Source organism: Anabrus simplex, chromosome 4 (genome assembly GCF_040414725.1).
Source record: "Anabrus simplex isolate iqAnaSimp1 chromosome 4, ASM4041472v1, whole genome shotgun sequence".
In the NCBI taxonomy this organism is placed as follows: Eukaryota; Metazoa; Arthropoda; class Insecta; order Orthoptera; family Tettigoniidae; genus Anabrus; species Anabrus simplex.
The window spans coordinates 230,822,361-230,845,055 of record NC_090268.1 but is presented as its reverse complement, the minus strand read 5'-3'; the positions used below and the strand labels follow the sequence as shown (position 1 = coordinate 230,845,055).

Sequence of the window (22,695 nt, the reverse complement as noted above, 5' to 3'; positions counted from 1 at the left end):
AATTACTGATTGTCTTAGGACGCCTGGTCAGTGTGTTGTTTTTCAGTGTGAAGTGCAGTGCACACCTGGTGAGAAAGAAGAAAAGGAAAACGTGATTTTTAATGGGAGATTGAAAAGTGGGGGGGGGGGGAATCTACATTACACTGTACAAGAGTTACGTACGGAGGAGATTGTAATCCCACTCCCAGACGTTATAGAAATGGTTTCTCACTTCAGCTCTAGATGTTTTAACGTAAGTTACTAACTTTATCCTGAATTACAAAAGTAGACCATATCAGCCATTATAACTGCATAGATTATCACAACAGTCTACCTCACACACATCAAGTATATAGGGCTGTATATCACGTTATCCTAAGCACCTTCCATTATTTAACATTGGGCTGATTCAAGGCAAGTGCAAAGCAGGGCTGAGTGGCTCAGACTTGGCAGGTTCGATCCTGGCTCAGTCCGGTGGTATTTGAAGGTGCTCAAATATGTCAGCCTCGTGTCGGTAGATTTACTGGCACGTAAAAGAACTCCTGTGGGACAAATTTCCGGCACCTCGGCGTCTCCGAAAACCGTAAAAGTAGTTAGTGGGACGTAAAGCAAGTAGCATTATTGGTGTGAAAATGGGAAACCATGGAAAGCCATGTTATGAGTTGCCTACAGTGGGATTCGAGCCCATTATCTTCCACTATTTTGCTTCAGTAAATTACTTTCGTTATTGCCAACAAAACTGCTTCACTAAAGTTAAAAACTGAATATTTTTGCAAATCATTGATAACCGAATCATACATTTGTGTGTTTTGCTTTTAATTCCATTCGCAACAATTTCAATACGGAAAAGTTATGTCGGATATTATACCTTCTCTTTTACATAAACTTTCGATTCGAAATTACTGTGCAATATTAGCAGTACTCATGGGTGAAATCAGTAGAAGAAATAAGTGTAGACTGTATATAAGTTACTGTAAATAACACGAAGTACATTCTCAAACTACAGATTCTTTCATCACCATAAACAAGTCAATCAATAGAAGTTCTGTAGGCCTACACGTGACAAAAATTGTTCCTGAAACTCTGTAATTCAACATAGCCAAGAATGAAATGTTTATGACATGAAACAAAAAGAAAATCCCATACCAATGTGTAAGAGTAATGCGGAGACTGTAGTTAGGGGAGAGACAAGGGAGCCAGTGGGAATCACGAGAAATAATACGAAATATTAGGCAGGGATGCCCATTGTCAGTTGTCCTATTTAATTAATATATCGACTAAGTTACAAGAAAATGACTAAATTTATTTACATTTTATAGTATATAAATAACTTTCAGTTTACGTCCCAATAAGTACCGTACCGTTACGGTTTCGGAGATATTGAGATGCCGAAATTTTGGCCCACAAGAGTTCATTTACGTGCACCGATCCGAAGCCGGCGTATTTGAGCACCTTGAAATGGCGTCAAATAGCTTAATATGATATTAAGCTATTTGATGGCGTGCCAGATGCGACCGTGCCGCATGCGACCGCAAAATCTGTAACCGTGCCGGATGCGACCGGTGTTGACAAGCAAATTGTCATTTGATAAGTTGTGTCATCACCCAAGATAAGGTACGCTAAACGGAGTGCAATGCCATTTCAATAAGTCCTATAAGCAGCTACTGCCCCTACTTCACATAACACTTCTGGGGGAAACTCGTTTTACGACACGAAACATGGTGATGCGTTTACGTCTTTTCCCACCGGGCGAGTTGGCCATGCGGTTAGAGGCGTGCGGCCCTGAGCTTGCATCCGGGAGATAGTGGGTTCGGATCCCACTGTCGGCAACCCTGAAGATGGTTTTTCGTGGTTTCCCATTTTCACACCAGGCAAATGCTGGGGCTGTACTTTAATTCAGACCAGGGCCGCTTCCTTCCCACTCCTAGCCCTTTCCTATCCCATCGTTGCCTTAAGACCTGTCTGTGTCGGTGCGACGTAATGCCACTAGCAAAAAAAAAAAAAGATCCTAATTCTCTGAAATTATTTACGACTTAGGCCTACTTACTTATCGTGTCCTATTAGTACCAGGAGTGTCCGGCGTATTTGAGCACCTTGAAATGGCGTCAAATAGCTTAATACCTGACTCCCGTGGGCGGCCTGCGCGTCTGGATGTGGAATTATGATAATGAAGTAGGGAGAGATGAAACCCGGTTTCGGCACGAACCCTACTCCTCTCGAATAATACCAAGGGGTTGCTCAATGCTTTACGTCTCCATCCGACGGCCGAATCACCATCAACAGCATCATATCCTCTCACTCCATTTGAACACTGCGAAAAGGTTTGGATTTTAATCCAGGCTTTTGGCATGCAATCTAGTGATTAGAAACTGTCTACCACCAACTTTCCTACCCTGCCGGCCAACATTCTGATGGTGATTTTTTTTTTCATCCAGCCCTGCCGGCCTACATTATGATGATGAATTTTTATTTCATCCAGGCTAAGTGGCTCAGACGGTTGAGATGCTGGTCTTCCGACTCCAACTTGGCAGGTTCGATCCTGGCTCAGTCCGGTGGTATTTGAACGTGCTCAAATACGCCAGCTTTGTGTTGGTGGATTTACTGGCACGCAAAATAAGTCCTGCGGGACTAAATTGCGGCACCTCGGCGTCTCCTTAAACCATAAAAGTAGTTACTGGGACGTAAAGCCAACAACATTATTCTATTTTTCTTTCGACCAACGGCACTCGAACCTGCTAACCACGGTGTTAGACCTTTATTTTAGAAAAGACTAAGTTAGCTACTTATAAGCAATCTGCCACTTGGTGACAGCCATTAATGCAGATCAGCTGTAAGTGATTGATGGGTCGCATGCGGCGCGATGCTTATCAACTCGGTCGCTATTGGCACGATAATGGCCGGGTCGCATCCGGCACGGTCGCATCTGGCACGTAACCCTTGAAATATCACCATACCCGCCAACTTGATCTCAGAAAGTTAGCGCTCTACCATCTGAGCCAATCAGTCCAGCTTTTGCTGATAAGAGGGTCTTATTTGCTGAGTCTGAAGATAACCTGCTGTGCTCACTTTATACAGCAAAGGCATTGGAAATGAAAATATCAACGCTTTTGACGGAAGTGAGCATGTTAGAACATAGATTGTGACAGATAATACAAAAACTGGAACAAGTCACCTTAACTATTTGCGACATTCACTTTCCATCATAGCCATAAGCATGCTAAATCGAAATTATGCAAGTTCCAGAAACTTCTAGGTACCATTGAAGAGTTTTTTAAGGAAGTCAGACCTGGCACAGTGTTACAGTTTTAAAACTATGCCAGTTCCAGCACTGACATACGACTTAGAATTATGGGTTCTAACATCAAGTGAAGCAAAGAAAATCGAAGCACCTGAAAGGAGATTGCATTGACGTTTTGCAGGTTACATCCGCCTTGACCGTTAGAAAATGTATATCATCTCCCTGATGTTACGTCTACAGAAGGGCTCTTGGATATAACCTTGTGTATCGAATGGATGATGTTTAAAACTCGTCTAAGATACATATAATTATAAACTTACTGGAAAACCTAGGGTAGGAAAACCTTTGAAAATATGAAGTAACCAGCTGAACATAGAGACGGAACTGACCTTACGGCTAATCCCTGAAATTGATGATTAAGAGAATAATAATGGACTTGTCAGAGAAGGTGAGGGAGTCCAAGGGGACGATGGTTAGGTTTGATTTTTAATTATATCAAGGTAAGAGGCGTAAAAATAGAAGAGATCACTGTGCTGGTTGTAGATAGAGGGGTGTGGAAGAGCGCTAGTTGTAAATAGAGGGGTGTTGAAGAGCTTCGTTCATTCAGATACTTGCAGGCTGAACAGTAAAGGGTGTAGTAATCTAGTATGTGTGCATGTTTCCCCTCAGTCACATGTTTCTGGTACGGGGTCAGGGATGAGGTGGGATGAAATTGTATGGTATGTTTTCACGGTTGGATGCCCTTCCGTAGGTCAACATCAGTCGAGGAGCTAATGAAGATAAAATGAACAATGGTGAATGAACTTGGGTAAGGAGGTGGAAGGAATCTGCAGTGGCCTATGAATAGGAACTGTCTCGGCATTTGCCTGGAAGTGAAAATGGTAAATTACAGAAAGACATTCTCAGGACCGCCGGCGGTGGAGATCGAACCCCCTCGCCTCCTGAATGCAGACGTGGCCACGTAGCCGTAGCACGTTAATACGCGCGGTCACTCCGCTCTGTACTTCTGCCAATGCATGTATTTATATATCATTTAATAATATTTATTGGAGCTTACGATCTTCAACCTAGTATATGAGAAATTGCCAAGAAAGTGTAAAATGTCGCGAGTTTTTATATGGGTTGGTATCACGGCTTACAATTTAATAGTCCAAAATAGGATTAACTCCGGTACTCAGTCTTTTATGAGCCTTATTACAGGAATAATGGAACAAAGAGCTCTTGGTCTTTGTGCCATCAATTACAGTCATCAAGGCACTTGAGAAATATTTTGGCGAGCATCCACAGAAAGCAGCCCGTATTCCCTAAAAGCAGTGCTTGAAATACTGCGACAACTACCACTGCTACATCGATTATTGTACGACAGTAGCTACTGAGTTGCCTACTTTCCGAAGTGGTGCTTTTTATTCGGCCTGCCTACCATTTTCGGTGTTCCGATTGTGCTGCTATCTAGCAGTGAAAGAAGCGAAACTTTTCTAGGCGGTATCTAAGACAATTTCATTTTATTGAGTAACCCTGAATACATCACCAGACTAGATGTCTTTCACAAAACAAAAACACTGACTTAGAGTACCAACAGTGTTGCCTCGACTTCAAAATTGTGCTGCTTCGCTGAGACAGAACCCCGAACTCGGGATCATGAGTCACACACACGTGATCCACGTGGAAACTAGTATTGTAATGACACAGACAGCATTCAGTCGGGCAAGGACATATTGACGCGCAAGCAGTTTCCTGGGTATGATTCCAGCTACAGGCATGTAAGCATATCATACACACGTGATTTGGTTTGCATAGTGTGTATGACTGGCGAACTCATGACAGGACAGGGAGGGTTGATGGTTTTAAAAGGAATACAATAATTACTTTGACTTCAAAGGAGCATAACGAAAGCTATAATTGTCACTGGTTTGAGTGTACAGTACATACTACTGTGTGAATTGAGAAACACAGGATACAGTACATGCCTGGTATGCGTGGTGGTGCTATTTGAGGATACAACCAGCCTCTGGGCTGATGACCTAACAGACGGACACGTGTATATTGTTCCTTTGGCAAAAGTTTTATTCTATAGTATAGTATTGAATCAAAATCTCGAAAACTATTATTACCGCACTTAAGTTGATAAAATCGGTACCTGTCTGCGGAAATTCGCTCAGAGAGCATCAAAATATTTACCACTTTGTAGATTTTTCTTTCCGATTTTCATGCATATACCAGGCAGCCCCCCCCCCCCCCCCCCTCCCTGCGCCCACTGTATCCCACTAAACCCGCTAATTTTTGTTGTCTGTACATTTGTTTTTGCCCCCTCACTTTTAATTCCCAATCGCCACTACTGTACTATAGATACCTATAATGTTTTTAACCTTCAAGTGAGCTGCAAAACTATCTTTTATAGCGATAGCAAAACTAACGAATCATGCGCGCTGGTAATGCAGCCATACTGGTTGTAGGCGTAAAAGGTCAATACGTCAGTATATAGCGGCATAACGGCTATTTATATATGGAGATAAACATGTTTTGCTTATCGCGTGTACAGTGATCACAGTAAAATAGCCTTGCTAACAACATCGTCTCACCAAAGACGTGGTTCGAATCCCGACCAATGCATCCGGTGTTATACAGATGGAGAGCGGCATCTCTGTGGTTCACATTCACGTAAGATTGGAGGTCCCATAGCTGATTAACATCCACGTAAAACTACACAATTAAGATCTCTCTCTCTCTCTCTCTCTCTCTCTCTCTCTCTCTCTCTCTCTCTCTCTCACGTACGTACGTACGCACGCGGTGACTGCACTGGATTGATGATCATGATTCTAAAGTAAAACAACAAATCTTCGATTCGGTTTTTTCTCCTCCGAACTCCCCCGGCTCATAATAGCGTATTGTGCCAAACTGTTCGTCTTTTTATTTTAGCCTACTAGGCCAGAGCAAAATGTAGCCTCCACCGAAGTCCCAGTCTCGTCCGTTGCTGTGACAATATGAACGCTTCTGAGGTATGGATGGTGCTGACTAATGACATTCGAAGCACGACTAATGTGTCTGACTGTTGTAAAAAGTGTTGCTCATAGGGTTATTTCTGTTGTAGTAGCACTTTTTGGCCCAGTGAGGAAAGCATTGGCAAACAACCTCATTCCTCATCTTGGCGCCACCATTTATTTGCGGTTTCCTATAACCACATAACCTTTGCTGGTGCTATTTGAGGATCGAACTAACCTCTGGACTGATGGCCAGACAGACACCACCATTTGTGACCCGTTGTGCGGAAAGGGACCTGAAGGCGTATTTTTCATTTTTGAGATTTTTGTGGTTCTAAACTTGGCATAAGATACCGAGCATAAAAAGAGAGTTCATGCTTGTAGGTGCAATACTTCAGAAGATATTAATTATTGACTTTCCAATTAAGAAGACTGTATTTTGAGAAAAACCAGTTACAGCTTGCTCTAATTTTCTTACAAAATATACAAAGTTTTCATGGCATCGGGTGACGAAGTAAGACTCCAACTACTGCGTAACTTGGTTTGTTAAGAAGACCCATTGGTAGCGCAAAAAGTAAAACCATAGAATTACATCTTTTACACCCCAGACACATTTTTTCAGCCCTGCTGTAAAATTTCCATCGCTGACTTTGGGTCCCTTTCCACCCAACGGGTCACATTTGATGCATATTTTATTACATTTCGAGATACAATCTGTGAATATCGCGTGATTGGTTGAGTTCGATTTACTTAGAACCAATCGGTTGAGACTGATAGCATCAAGGCACTGATTCCATAGTATCTGCTGAAACTAAGTTCACCCTAATACTGTAAGTTTGTCGAATTCCTCCGTGAAGACTCGCTCTGTTCCTACAGTACAGGTCTTCATAACTATTAACTGTTGTGCCTGCTACGTATAGAAAGGTCGTAGTCGTAATTACCGTCGCCCTGGTGCTCTGTAAACTGGACGAGGTATGCACACTATGTTACACTTTTTTTGAGTACGGCACACAGACTCTCATCTTGTTTCTTCCAACTGGCTAGTAATACTGTCATTTAGCTTCCTAAACGACATTAACTGCGTCTGTAGATTAAGTTTTCACGTTGATGAGATGGTGTTTTTACTTCAGCCGTAGCATGTGCCTCAAGCAGTGAATTCAAGGCCGGTGGAGAACAACAACTACAAGGTTGATACGTCTAATATACAGTCACTTTACAGTCACTTTACACTTGGTCGTTAGATTTTGTGTACTGTAATATAATGGCAAGGAACAGCTTTTTCATACTTAAAAAAAAAAAAAAAAAAAAGAGCTTTTGTTCGCATCGTTGGCCAGACACCTACAGTAACATCGTACTAGCTGTCGCAATCGTTTCTGACGGGTTGAACCAGAAAGAACGAGGACCATATGTGTCAACAACAACACGCAAAGGTTATTAAACTGTCGACGATCATAGGTCCTTTCTCTGGGGAATTCAACAGTGTTAACTTTAACCGTTCTCTGAAAAGGACATCGAAACTAGTCTTCATAAAATATCTGGCCCGGTATATTTGGCAATTCAATTAATTGTTAATCCTGAAACAGCCCCTACAGTCGTGATAAAATGATTAAATCTAGAACAGCGGACACATGTAATAGGGATTTCCAGAAGAGTGAAGCATCGTAGTCGCTTATATTTTTCATTTCAAAAATCTCAAACTTTGGTCGGGAATCGAACCGCGCACGCCTCTGTGTCGAATGAAAGTGTAATGCATCTGCTACTGTTACGTACAGTTTTTTAAATAAGGATAATATGGATTTATTCTTATTTTTAGAAGTAATGTTTTCACCTGACTTTAAATCAAACAAATTACTTGTAACCTAAGTTCCATTTCCACTTGGGAAGTGGTAGCCAAATGAGATCGTCGTTAACTTTCGCGGTTCGAACCCCAGTTACTGCATGTTGTATTATCAAAATGAAAAGTTACGTCCATGTGGTTTGGATTTCACGTAAAATTAGGGACGGCGTGGCTATGATCACGGTATCACCAGTTACGTGAAACGTAAAGCTTCTTTGTTTGTGGTCCAACTTTCTGTCAGTTTCAGTATTCAGTTGTGTACATTTACGTTCTGCTGTATCCATGCGTAACCATGGACTTGAGATCAAATGAACCTACTTTCTACTTTCGCTTGCCTAACTCGAGATAAAAATAAAGCATGGTGGAAAAGTTCAGACAAAAGTACTATTTACCGTATACAGATACACCGTCGAGCAACATTACTGTATGACCATCTCCTATATCACACGTCGGCAGCGCGTAACCCATGAAACATGTCACGTGTCATGAAGTGACAGTGTGGATATACTGTTTAAGGTGTGCAATATGTCGTCTGCGCACATTTCACTTATTGCTGCCATGAGTAAGAGGGGCGATTAATCCGAGTTTCAAAAAGGGATCCAGTTTTGTCTACCAAACACCAAGCCCTACGAGAATGCACGCCAAATTTTAAACGAGAAAAGGAATGCTATTTGGTCCGACTTCTATTCCACGGACGCTATAATGACGGAAGAATGGAAGCAAGCAAATTACGAGCTACGGCGCGTAATTACACGTTACGCCACTCATGGATTTCACCCCAGATTCTGCCAAACCAAAAACTTCCACCAGCCGAACGAAGACTGTATATGTAACCTGTGCAACGATCATTGTGAAAGATACCATGCACAAAACTGCAAAATGAAGACTACCTCAATACTAAGAATGGCATTAGCATAGTTGACCATGTGTACAAAAAACTGTTTTTGCACATTGTGCGCTTTTCATTTAATAATAAAAAAGGGATGATATTGCCTTTCGGGTGAAGGTGGCAGTACCAGTAGTTATGAAACACCCATAGTTGGTAACTATTCGCGTGATGCTGTGGTGAATGTGTTCCGTGAGGTGGTGGTGGTGGTGGTGGTGGTGGTGATTATTGTTTTAAGAGGAAGTACAGCTGGGCAACCATCCTCTATATAACACTAATCAGAGAGAAAAATGGAAGGGGTCCGACACTTCGGAAAATGAAGGTATAGGCCAAAGGAAGACGAGGGCCACGAAGGGCGTGAAAATGAAAGACCGTAATACCGTCTGGGTCGGAAAAGAACAAGAGTTCACCAAAAGAGGTCGGATAGGATAGATGATAGGGAGGAGCCTGGCACAAGTAAGTGGAAGCAATGTCAGGACTCAGCTAAGGGCCCCGTGGTCGTCAAACCACGCTCCAAAGTTCAGAGCCCCTGAGGCCTCTTTTAGTCGTCTCTTACGACAAGCAGGGGATACCGTGGGTGTTATTCTTCCCGCCCCCATCCACAAGGGGTTGTGTTCCGTGAGTGAACAAATGGCATCACTACAAATAACCAATGTATAAAGTTCGGAGCACCAACCTAACAGCATATTTTTTTACTCCAGTACCGTCATCACAATTACTTAGGGTTCTTAGGATAATTACTACCGTGGCAGCGTAGTTCGTCCCACACAACATACAGCAATAGCCTATAATAATTAGATCTACAAACGTTGTTGCATATTCTTATGATTTCTTTCTTTCTTTCTTTCTTTCTTTCTTTCTTTCTTTCTTTCTTTCTTTCTTTCTTTCTTTTGCTGGAAACATATACGGAGCACCGAGTATAATTCGTAATGAATGCAATTTCCTCATCTTCATATCTAGTCTCTTTCTAAGAAAAAAGTGCAGGACTTAACGATCTTTTCCTCTGCAGTCTCTAGGCCCAGCCTTCTTGAATTCCCTGTCATCATTGTTAGGGGAGGTGTTCACTTCCGAATAAGAGTATTTCAATGTTGACTTATGCTATGTGGTCTTGGATCTAATGCTCTTCTAAATATCATAAACTCAAGGTCTTCACCACGATAGGTCAACACAATTAATTATTCATAATAAAAGATAAAGCAGCGAAATGAAAGTCGACGGAGTTACAGACGAACCTCGATATCTCGAACTTCCATTACTCGAATTTTCAGTACTGTATCTCGAAGTAACTTAAAATCTTCTGGTCGTTTGTCCTATTCTTCACGTGTATTTATTTCTTTATTGCTCGAAATTCGGTTACACGAATTTTTCGATTGCTCGAAGCAAACATTTCTTCCCTTGAAGCAAAAAATACTCTGTACCTCGAATTATGTGCAACATTAACTGTGCAATACTGCATTTGTGGTTTCTGAGGAACAGTTAACAAGTAAAGAAATGGTTACAGTGATGCTGGGAGCTAATATAACGGGAACCGAAAAATGAAAATTTCTAGTGATCGGAAAATCGGCGAAGCCTCGCTGTTTTTCGGGTGTGAATTTTATTAATTACCGGTCACGTACGAAACCAACCTCCAGAAGTTGCGGACAAGCTCCATTTACGAATTTCGGCTCCGTGGTATTGACGAGAAGTTTAAACGTGAAGGGAGTAAAGGTTAACCGTAACAGACAGCAGAGACTAACGGACTTTTTCCAAAGGTGTTAACGGAGGCATGGCTCTTGTTTCACTACTGTATGTACTGTATCCTGTCTTCTAAAAATGTACTATAATAAGTGTTTTAATTAAAGTGATATAGTAAAATTGTTTGTATATTTTTAAGTACTGTTAAAATAATGTATTCAGTATAAGCCCGTAAATGCATATGATTCAATTATGTGCCATACATGCTCAAAAACGGTATTCTCTATATCTCGAAATTTCGAAATAAAATGTAGCTCCCGAGATGATTCGAGATATCGAGGTTCCGCTGTATATTGTTCTCACATCAGTTGTGGGCTATAAGCATGGAATTGTCTCCCGCTTTTTCCTCTTTTGTAAGGAATTTAAACATTAGAGAACATCTACGTGACGGTGGTTACAGTGTTTACACAATAGTACCGCCGACAAGAGAGTGAAAGTGGGCACAAAACGGTTCCGGGAGCGAGGTATCTGCGTACATATGTCTAAAAATAGCCTTATAAAATGTAGGTCAGCGCAGTGATACAACGCAGCTAAAGTCGTGCGTGTCAGGAGTAAAGATTTGGAACCACGCTACTGTGTTTACGATCACTTGAACTGAATTGCGTCCTGCCGTACTGAATAGTACGCTTTCGTTAAAAATGCACTATCCATTACTTTGGGGAAGAAATCCATGTATTATATTGCGGTAATTACATGTTTTTAAATAATCATATTGCGTACTAAAGTAGGCGTACGTTTCAAATGATGTAAATATTGAAATATTGTTGAGCATACGCCATCTACTCGTCGGACACGACGACTTTCCAAAGCTTACTATATCACAAAAATGACCTTTCTTGAAACACGGTCTTATGCCTGGAATCTGTTCTTCACATTTTGTTTCAACGATTGAGACAAAACCACCAGCGTGTTTAATGGCGAGGCCTATTCCGTGTAAGTCTATGGAGTCACTGACGAAATTAACAATTTCTTAGTAACTTGTTTCCGTTTAAATTTACGTAGGCCTACTCCTTCATCAATTGTGACGTCGACGATCGTTTGTTAGTCTTGCATTATATTACGAGAAATGGTTTAATGTATTAACATTTGATTTCTCCCATTGATAGTTGTGATGACGTGACTTAATTATATGTTTCATTGTTTAAGCTAGTTATGTAGCACGGTTGGTTAGGAATTTGCTTCCTGTGTTCAAAGTTGTTGAGAACGATGAGCGTTTAAGAGACAAAGCAATAATAATAATAATAATAATAATAATAATAATAATAATAATATAATAATAATAATAAATACTATATTGATATTTGTAATACGCAGTCGGAAGGTTGATAGAATTGTTCCATTGCCCGCGAGTCGAGAGGGGAACACTTGACTTCTCAATCCATATAAATCGTTGTATGTACCGTAACTTACTTAAACGTCCCGGTATTCAGAAGAAGTCGTAGATAGAAATATCCGAAGACCGCGATACATTTACAAAAGTGCCAAAGGCATGATTGTTATAGGAATTGATTTGGAATGCTGGAGAAATGGCCGAAGTGTTTAGTGTATTCCGTTCGATAATATGATAGGCCTGTTGTAATTATGCCAGAAACAATAGAACACGGCTTTTGTTCGTAACTACGTGCTTAATCATCTTAAAATTTTCGTAGACCTAGATTTGCTATGCAGTAAACTATGCAAGGAAATTGGCGCTATAAAGGCGAGATTAAAACCAATATAACATTCCCCTGTTAAAAAAGATGAAAAATATATCCTCCTCCCCCCCTTCCCCAAAGCCTCATCATCATCATCACCGCCGCCAAAAAAGGAAAAAGAAAAATCCTCATATTTCAGTGCTCTCTGCGAGATTGACATTCTGTGATAAAATTGGCACGGATCGCCAAGTCAAGTCGTGAAAGTGTATACCGATTAAACTAACTCTGCATTCATAAGAGTAGCTTGGCAATAACAATAGGTTTAAACCCACTGGAAACAATCATTTTCTATGAGATATAAAAAAGAGGATAACAGAATATAGATGGTTGTAAATATTTTACTTATAGTTCATTGGATTATGATATAAATAACACTTACAAACCTTCAGTACCTCACAATTTAGTGTTTCCAATGTTAGCGATTACAGAGTAAGACAAACTGTTTGCATGGAATATGAACATTCAGTTCTCAACACAATAAATTGAACATTGTACCAGAAAGGGAGATTTGAAAAATATTACTAACTGCCAGTTTCATCAACCACTGTTAAAAATTCGCTAACGGAGCGGTAGTTAATACCTTGTCAAGGTTGTAACGTGGCGTTATTTTGAAATCGCGTTTCACCGAAACAACAAACTGGTTAACTAACGTGGCGTTAACGTTAACGATCAAGTCAGCAGTGTGTAGCATTAAGATTATTTCGCTGTACTGAACGGTACCGATCATAATGTTATTAATTTGTCACCTTTCTCCTGTACGCTTTTTGCGTGGAATAAGAGGTTCCATTTACAATTGAATTTACTTGGTGATAGAAAGATAGTAAATTGGACTACACACAGAAGAAGATTAATCATAATGGAAGGTGACATGAAAGATCTTCGGGGCAGTAATTTTACTTCAGTGGAAAAAATGATTGTCAGTTTACTTTCGAAAATACTGTATGTGGGAGGGTTATAGAATGGAAAAAGGACGAATTGTACATCCCTAAAGGGAAAGGAAAAGGCGTGCAGTCAGTAAATGAATTCAATAGTCACTTGACTTTGACCACGCGGTAAGCAAAACAAAATACACGTACAACAACCTAAAAAGCGCAAAAAAAAAATAATATTGAACAAGTTGAAGTGGTCCAATACGGGAGGTGGTACATTTATTCCAGCGTTTAAATAGATGACTTCGAATATTATTGCATTAATCGGCGACAAAGTTGTGCCTCTTCGTAATGGCGTCGACCACGATGCAAAATATCACGGCAAGATAACATTATTTCTTTATCATGAGACATTAGAAATGTCGTTATATGAAACGATGCTTTGGTTTTAAAGCATTCTTTTTATTGTGTGGTATATCTCTTCCGTATTACCATTGGGGTGTTTTTAAGCTGAATTTTGTTAACTGTACAAATCTTTAATAACTACAGTAGCACGGTCATATTAGACATCAGGCCTACCATGTTATACATGGTGTAGGCTACATGTGATTGATTTATCTGCCTTTCAATGTACACTGACTGAGCAAATGTCATGGGATAGCGGATCTATTATCCCATGTAATTTTTTTCAGGGTTAGGGCATAACACCCAATATAATTAGGTACAATCGTGTTGACCGACTAAAAAGCATAAATACCGTAAATAAAACCATAAAAATACACACCATTATGTTTTTAGGGGTTCTTCTTCTCTTCTTAATCTGTTTTACCCTCCAGGGTTGGTTTTTCCCTCGGACTCAGCGGGGGATTCCACCTCTACCGCCTCAAGGGCAGTGTCCAGGAGCGTGAGACACTGGGTCGGGGATACAACTGGGGAGAATGACCAGTACCTCGCCCAGGCGGCCTCACCTGCTATGCTGAACAGGGGCCTTGTGGGAGGATGGGAAGATTGGAAGGGATAGTCAAGGAAGAGGGAAGGAAGCGGCCGTGGCCTTAAGTCAGGTACCATCCCGGCATTTGCCTGGAGAAGTGGGAAACCGCGGAAAATCACTTCCAGGATGGCTGAGGTGGGAATCGAACCCACCTCTTCTCAGTTGACCTCCCGAGGCTGAGTGGACCCCGTTCCAGCCCTCGTACCACTTTTCAAATTTCGTGGCAGAGCCGGGAATCAAACCCGGGTTTCCGGGGGTGGCAGCTAATCACACTAACCTCTACACCACAGAGGCGGACTTTTAGGGGTTCAAATATCAAAATAGTAAAATTACGTGCATAGTTGTCACTAAATTCAGAAGACTTTTCACAAAGTAAAGAAGTGAGCCTCTCAGACTCAGCGCGACGGGAAATGTTCCTTCAGGGTGCGCGACCAATGCAGGGTTAAACCCGAATACTGTCCGGCCCCGCGGTGTAGGGGGCAACGCGTCCGCCTGTCACCCGACGGCCCCGGGTTCGATTCCCGGCTGTCAGGTTTTTATTGTAAATAATTAATATCCCTGGCCTGGGGACTGGGTATTTGTGTTGTCCTTAACGTTCCTTTCCTCACATTCAACACTCTACACTTCCTCCATATTACACGCAGGTTCATATCACAATGTGCAAGTAGGGGCAAAAGATCGGTATAGGTCGACGCCTCGAACAAATAGCATTTAAAAAAAAAACCCGAATACTTAAGAAGGGATTCAAGTAGTTCGGATAGTGATGATATAGATGTTAATTCCCACAGGGAACCTGAAATATTTGTCCCGACTGAGTAAATTTATAACACCAGTTCAGTGTTTCTTATAGTGCATTGGCACTGCCGGTGGCTCCAAGTAGCCTACGCAGTGGCCTCCACGGTATGCACTAATCATCCGTCTTGGTAAGTCTGGTATTTACCAACTGATGAGCCCAACTTAGCACACTGGGGCGAAACGCTGGGAACCAGGAATAAGTTAGCTGGGAAATTTATAATGTCCAATAACGGACCAATTATAGTGGTATTATTAGTTCGGATAGCCCTAGTCATTACGTTTACATGGCGAAGAAATGGTCCTAATCATCAACAGCTTGTTATGTTGAGGTCAATACTGACAGATCTGTGCAGTCTGCTGATTCGTTACATAGTGGGGACATACGTCAATCTTTAGTCGGACTGCAGTCGAAACACCTGTTGTGTGGTGAGCAAGTTAAAATGCGTGGAGAACAAATCTCGTATACCGGTATTTAGAATATCAGAACATCAAACATCCAGATTCATAATAAACAACTGCTTGCATGTTGCGAAGGTTTGTACATTACATTACATTACTTAATAATAATAATAATAATAATAATAATAATGGTTGAATTCCTGCACTGTGCTATTATGCTTTGGACGAATCTCTGCTCTGTTTTATCTACGATGGATAATTGCTGAGAATGTGATAATATTAGCCTTGTATGGACTATTTCTAGGGCAATCATGGGAGGAATTTGGTGGTACATTTGAGCAACGCGCATAGAGATGAATTCACGACAATTCCATTCACACAAGCACGTGTCGAAAGACTTTTCGGCTTAAAGGCACATCCTTTCTCCTCATCCTTGCAACTTACGCATTGGTATAATAGAAACTATCTTGTTGATCAGGCCTAACCCACAGTAAGCGTTGTTGTCTGGTTATAATTATACTCCAGAATACATGCACACGACATTCGGCCGTGCCGTCCCGATATGGTTGTGAAGGCGCACGAAAACAAATTAAAACAGAGGCACTAGGTCTTTCCACTTAGCCTATAATTAAACATTTATTTTCCGTATTTAAAATTCAAGATATTTGCTTTTTGTTTTTAATGTTTTGTTTTCGATTCGGCGATGTACGCCTAGGCGTGAGCCATGTTCGTGAACTTTTACTCTGGAATCTCTCTTTTTGTAATATTTATATTCTAATGTATGAATTCGATCGCCGATAAAATATTTCTTGCGATTGTATTTTTACCTGTGAGAATAAGTTTCCATAATCACGGTTATATATGGGTACCGGTACAGGTTTTTTGCAATATCGGTATTCTTTCTAAACTTAAATTATTTCGGCATTCGGTCTCTGATTCTTTCAGATACTTTACTATCCGCGTGACTGCACTCGGGAAACCAATTCTTTTCTTCACACGTGGAAGCTTTTCTTACTGCCAACGAGGACACGACTGTGATGCTGGTCAGACAGAAATAGAAGGCGACTACCTCGAAGGTCAACTTTGTTATTGCATTACGTGCTTGGGGGCATGTCGAGCCTCCTTTGGCATGGAGCAGGGCCCCACCCCCGTTACGTATTTCTAGACAGCTGTAAATGAAGTTAGTATTCTGCCTACTCGTTACTAAATCTGATCTTGTTACCGAGCATGAATTGTGATAAAGTATTAGCCTAGTATAAAATCACGGAAAACCATACTCAATGCTGCCCTCTGTGCAAGTCGATCCCACCATCTCCCGAATGCAAACTTACCGCGTATTAACTCACTTGGTCTCAGATTTTCTGATCTTGTTCGGAAAAGTAGGCGGATAGTAAGAATGCCGTTTCGACTACTTAAATTATGTCTTTTTAGCAGGAGGGCAGTGAAATGAGAGAAATCTAGTCAAACTGAAGGTAACTCAATGCTAAGTGATCGCAAAATCGCAAACTAAATTTTTTCATGATCGACTTTCTATCCGCGAGGTTCGAACCCCGCCTTGAAGATGGTTTTCCGTGGTTTCCCATTTTCACACCAGACACTGTACCTTAATTAAGGCCACGGCCGCTTCCTTCCCACTCCTAGCCCTTTCCTGTCCCATCGTCGCCGTAAGACCTATCTGTGTCGGTGCGACGTAAAACGATTTGTAAAAACTTATTTCTACGGTGGAGGTCACGAGCTTGAACGTAGTGACGATTGCTGGTACGAATAGTTAGAAACAATAGTATGTGGAAGAGGGAAGCGTAGGATGAAACCGTGCGTATTAATCGGTCTCGGGGAGTGAAGTCATGAAAGGTAAATTGCGCAGGGCATGTTTTATTTTTCAAGTTGCTGTTGTGAAAATGGCAAACCACGGGAAACCATCTTCAGGGCTGCCGACAGTGGAGTTCGAACCCACTATCTCCCGAATACTGGATATTGGCTGCACTTAAGCGTCTGCAGCTATCGAGCTCGGTAAAGGGCAGGTTTAGTTGGAGACAAATGGCCTAACCTGTTTCATGATAAAGAAGCAAATGTATATTTAGGAGTGATGGTGAAGTACAGCGAGGCAACCCAACCATCCTCTATATAACAATAATCGGAGAGAGAAAAAATGGAAGGGATCCGACACTTCGAAAAATGAAGGTATCGGCCAAAGAAAGACCAGGACCACGAATGGCGTGAAAGTGAGACTCTAGGCCTCGACTGCTCTAATACCGTGGGATCGGAAAAGAACAAGGTTTGACCAAAGGAGACCGGTTAGATGAATGTGAGGAACCTGACACGAGTGGAAGCAATCCCAAGACTCAGCTGAGGGCCCCGTGCTCGCCAACTCACGCTTCCAAGTTAAGAGCCACCGGGCTCCTTTTAGTCGCCTCTTACGATATATACCATGAGTGTTATTCTACCGCCCCCACCCACTGGGGCTGTATATTTAAGAGACAACAGACTCTGTATTTCAATCTTTCAAGATAAATGTGGAAGCTGAAGTGGCCACAATACTGATAGTGCAATGTCAAAGATAGTATATTTAAAAGCCTGAAAACTGAACACTGAAACGAAGTAAAATTATTATTATTATTATTATTATTATTATTATTATTATTATTATTATTATTATTATTATTATTATTATTATTATACAAGGATCTGTTTCATGATCTGTTTCATATTTAGGTAACGTACCCCAAGAAGTATTTCCAATATTTGATTCTACATATTTTTCGAAACAGAAACACGAACTGAACTTTCTATATGGCGATGACTATTAAGTAATAACAGCATGGATACGTTTTATTCTGGAGAATACTTATGCCAAATTTGTACAGAACAGCGTGGTAGCGGGCTGCTAATTTTGGATGCACAGGCCCTTAATAAAATATCAATCAGAAATTCGGAAAAAATAGTTCAACACAATCATTTTATCGAAACAGATAGTGAATTATTATGCATCTAAATATATTATTATTTACTGTTGACAGAATATATTAATCATTGCCCAGGTCGGACAGATTTTCAGTTTTCATATTGTTGTGAAGCGTTTATTTTGAGTTGACGAGACGTTGTTTGCCGAGGTGTAGAATCAATACACCTGTATGAAGGGCACATGATTTAAAAATGAAACGCAGATGACGTTGCTGAATAATTTCAGTAAGCCACAATGGAATATTTCCAGTCTTAACCAAAGAGTAACGTATGTAGTTAATGCGTGTTTGTTAATTATCCTTAGGATGTCGTAGTTCCGACTCACGTCATTTCATTCATACTTTCCAGTATTACTAAGCACAAGGAAAAAATGTCTTTCCTGCCATCCATTAGCAAATAATTGGCTTATTTATCGTCATATCTGTTGTTACCATGTTTGACAAGCAACATAACCCTATCAGTAATAAACATTGAGTGTATGAAGGTAAATTTTGATCTCATGCCACAGTAGTATAGTATACTACGGTACGTGTATATAGCCTATATTTAGAATATAATATTCGCATCCCCTAATTCCGGATCGCCTGAAACTGGGGAGAGAGCATTTGTGTATTGCAATTCATTTATTCGATATATGCGTTAAAGTATCCTTCTTACAATTATTTCACTATTCTACACTAAATATTGTACTTAAGCTAATCATATGTATATTCATTGTATATATCAATAAGCAATTGGTACACGAAATTCAAACGGACAGTGTCTCGTTTGTTGTACTTTCGTTGAAATTAAGTTCACTATGAAAGTTAATTTTTAACCAAATAGTTCACTGCAAATGTTTTCTTCTGCATTAGAACTCATAAGCAGAATACAAAGGAAAAGAAAAGAAATTTTATGAGCATACTCCGTATTGCTAACACTGGTGTAAGTAGGGTTTTTACTGAATCTCGGCGAATATTATTTTTGATGGGAGTATTTGTAGTTAACCTTCATCACTTCATGTCATCCTATTAGCAATGACATGAAAGGTTTTGGTGGTCTAGGTGGGCAGTTAAATCCTCGCGCTTATGGCACTCCGGAATAAGGCATAGGGGCAGCCACGCCTCTTTTTGGCTTACAACGGTTCTGTTTTTCTGTGTAGGGAAACAACAGTATGGAGTGATTTTTAATTTTAGATTATAATGGTGAATAATTAAATGCGCGTAAACAATGTTTATTGACGTGCTTTTGAATGAACGTGGGTGGACTCTTCGGTAAATGACTATCCCCGCTTTGTTTACAAAATAGGCATTGACCGTCACGTTCGTCTTCGAATGAAAGAAAGCCTCCAATTTATGCATGCTTTGTTTATTTTTTAGACTACAAACATACTTTCGTTGTACATCTGTATTTTTATCACACTTTACCTCCGTGTGGTACTCACCTGTGGTAGAAGTGTCGCTGAGCCAAGGAGTGTCATACGACATGTGTCTCATTGAAGTGTTCGAGAACACATCAGGTAAAGAGTTGTACACTAAATCCATAATGCACTTCTGAATGGGTAAATGCAGGCGCTCCCCTCAATGTGTTTGTACACACTACGGACTACGTTTCCACAGCCCTCGCTTCGCGTTCCCCTCCCCTCCCAGATCACTCTGCTCGCAGTTACTGTCGCGCCTTGCTCTTTCACCAATACCGCTCAAGAATGGCTTACATCGTTCACGCCTTCGGGTGCGTAGGACCAACGTTGCCATTTTGTTGTCCCCTTCATTTATTGTAAGTGAAGAAGTAATGTCCGAATTTAACATTACCGTTTGTTGTACAATTGTTTGTAAATACCAGGTTAGTAATGGAGGTTATTTGGGGAAAAGAAAAGGCTATTGATCCACCTGTGCGTGCGTGATTCCAGTCACGTAGTAGTCGCGGGCAGGTGGGTCGAAGCAACTGTCCATTAGCGCTTTTACGAAGAAGTACTACATCAACTCCTGCCTCTGTATTAACTGCTCGTTCTTCCTCTTAAGTTGTTATTTTTCTTGTTACCTACAAATATTAAGCTCCTTACCAGTATGATAAGGGGCTCCCGCACCTTGTGGTGGGTGGTGTTTGAAATATTCTCCTAGTAACCCCTCACTCTTTTTATAAAACGACGAGAATGACAGAATCCCGATTTTCAACTTCTACATTGAACCCTGAACAGTGCTAGTGAATTCGTCTTCCATGAAGTTAATCAACCTGTCATATATGTTGTTTCCATAGCCAGCAAACAGCATAATCGTATCTATATATATCATATAAGACTTTTGTCCGCATATACATTGCTCAGAATTTAAAAAAAAACCGGTATTTCTGTATCGATCGTGTCCACAATAACAAGGGAATGTACTTTAAATTTTCCGTCATCTCTGAATGTATGTATGTATGTATGTATGTATGTACGGGCATCACGGGAAAATGACTGAAGAGAAATGAAAATTGGCATGTAAGGTCGGGGTATGAGCCACTACCGTATAATCTAGGCTATAAATAATTTTAATCGCGCTAAGTGAAATGGTAGTTTAGGGGAATGCCTAAAACTTCACTCTCAAATATTTATGTAATTAGCGGTCCTTTCGATAAATACTACATAACTAAAGTTATACAGAATTAAATTTCCGATCATTTATGCCTTGCACACTTTTACCTTACCGGCTATAATAACAAACATATTCATGAATTTCGATGTTTGTTGCTAAGTCCATATCAACGCCAAGCCACGAGAAAATGGGTAAACAGAATTTAATGAAAATCGGTATGTAAAGTCGGGGAACAAGCAACTACAGTCTAGGCTATAAAGAATTTTATTTGCGCTGGATGAAATTGTAGGTTAGGTAGTGGTGTTTATTGTTTTAAGAGGAAGTACAACTAGGAAACCATCCTCTCTATATATTACTAATCAGAGATAAAAAAAAATGGAAGGGGCCCTACACTTCGAAAAATGAAGGTATCGGACTAAGAAAGACAACGGCCACGAAGGGCGTAAGAATGAAAGACTCCCTAGGCTTCAATACGTAATACTGTCGGGGTCAGAAAAGAACCAAGAGTTGATCAAGGGAGATCGTAAAGGAACGATCCCTTGAAGAATAAGACAAGAGGGAGTCAAGAAAGAAAGAAAGAAAGAAATACTCCCTTTACATTCGATGCCCGTATATCACGAAATGTGAAGGCGTACAATATCGGAAGCTCATAAAACTGATCAACAATAACATTAGGCCTACATTGGCCATTGCTTTTTCGTTTTGTTTTTGTTTTGTTTTGTTTTGTTTTGTTTTGTTTTGTTTTGTTTTGTTTTGTTTGATATGCTTTGTCTTTTCTGTTGTCACTCGTCTCCGATAGATGGGATTACTGCTGCGTACGGAGTATAACAGCCTACCTGAATATTGGCGGGAAGTAGCTGGGGAGTTAGATAACTTTCTTCTTTAGCATGCCATTCCTCTGGTTCATATATTTTCTGATTCTGCTGGTACGTAACACACTGGTTCATTAATCGTATGCCAGCTATTGGATTACCGGGCGAGTTGGCCGTGCGCGTAGAGGCGCGCGGCTGTGAGCTTGCATCCGGGAGATAGTAGGTTCGAATCCCACTATCGGAAGCCCTGAAGATGGTTTTCCGTGGTTTCCCATTTTCACACCAGGAAAATGCTGGGGCTGTACCTTAATTAAGGCCACGGCCGCTTCCTTCCAACTCCTAGGCCTTTCCTATCCCATCTTCGCCATAAGACCTATCTGTGTCGGTGCGACGTAAAGCCCCTAGCAAAAAAAAAAAAAAAAAAAAAAAAAAAAAAAAAAAAAAAAAAAAAAAGCTATTGGATTCCTGCTCTGTGGCGTTGATTGGAATGAGCAGTGAGGAATCTGGCACAAATAAGTGGAAGCAATGTCAAGACTCAGCTAAAGGCCGCGTGGACGCCAACCCACACTCCCAAGTTTAGAAACCCTGGGGCCCCTTTTAGTCGCCTTTTACGACAGGCAGGGGTATACAGTGGGCGTTATTCTACCGGCCCCACCACAGGGGGTTAAGAATCAGTGACCTCAAGAGTCTTTTCTTTCGTACTTGTAATGACTTCGACTGCTTGCCTCTTGTTGACTTATTTTCTTTCTTTAGGGTACAGGTATGCTATTCCTTTTCCCTATTTATTATTGACCAGGTTGTCACAAAGAATACAGTGACCTTTAAGCCAAAAGTAATCGCTATAACGATCACCAGCACGACCATACAGAGGACGTCAGTAGAATTCATTGGAGTTACGTAACCCTTCTTTCTATGATTCCGTTGTGTAGAGTTCAATATTTTATGGAACATCCGACAGTTCATCAACAGA

At 40.8% G+C, this 22,695-nt stretch overlaps 2 protein-coding genes across 5 annotated transcripts in view; one reads left to right on the top strand and one right to left on the bottom strand.

Moving 5' to 3' along the window:
- fok (fledgling of Klp38B) overlaps positions 1–19,999 on the bottom strand; it is a 31,014-nt gene extending 11,015 nt beyond the window's left edge. Inside the window, exon 1 of the mRNA XM_067145419.2 lies at positions 19,785–19,999. Coding sequence (XP_067001520.1) covers positions 19,785–19,884 — 100 coding nt within the window. The 5' untranslated portion in view covers positions 19,885–19,999. The remainder of the gene's footprint in view (positions 1–19,784) is intronic.
- neb (nebbish) overlaps positions 1–22,695 on the top strand; it is a 468,801-nt gene that overhangs the window by 187,755 nt on the left and 258,351 nt on the right. The window lies entirely within an intron of this gene.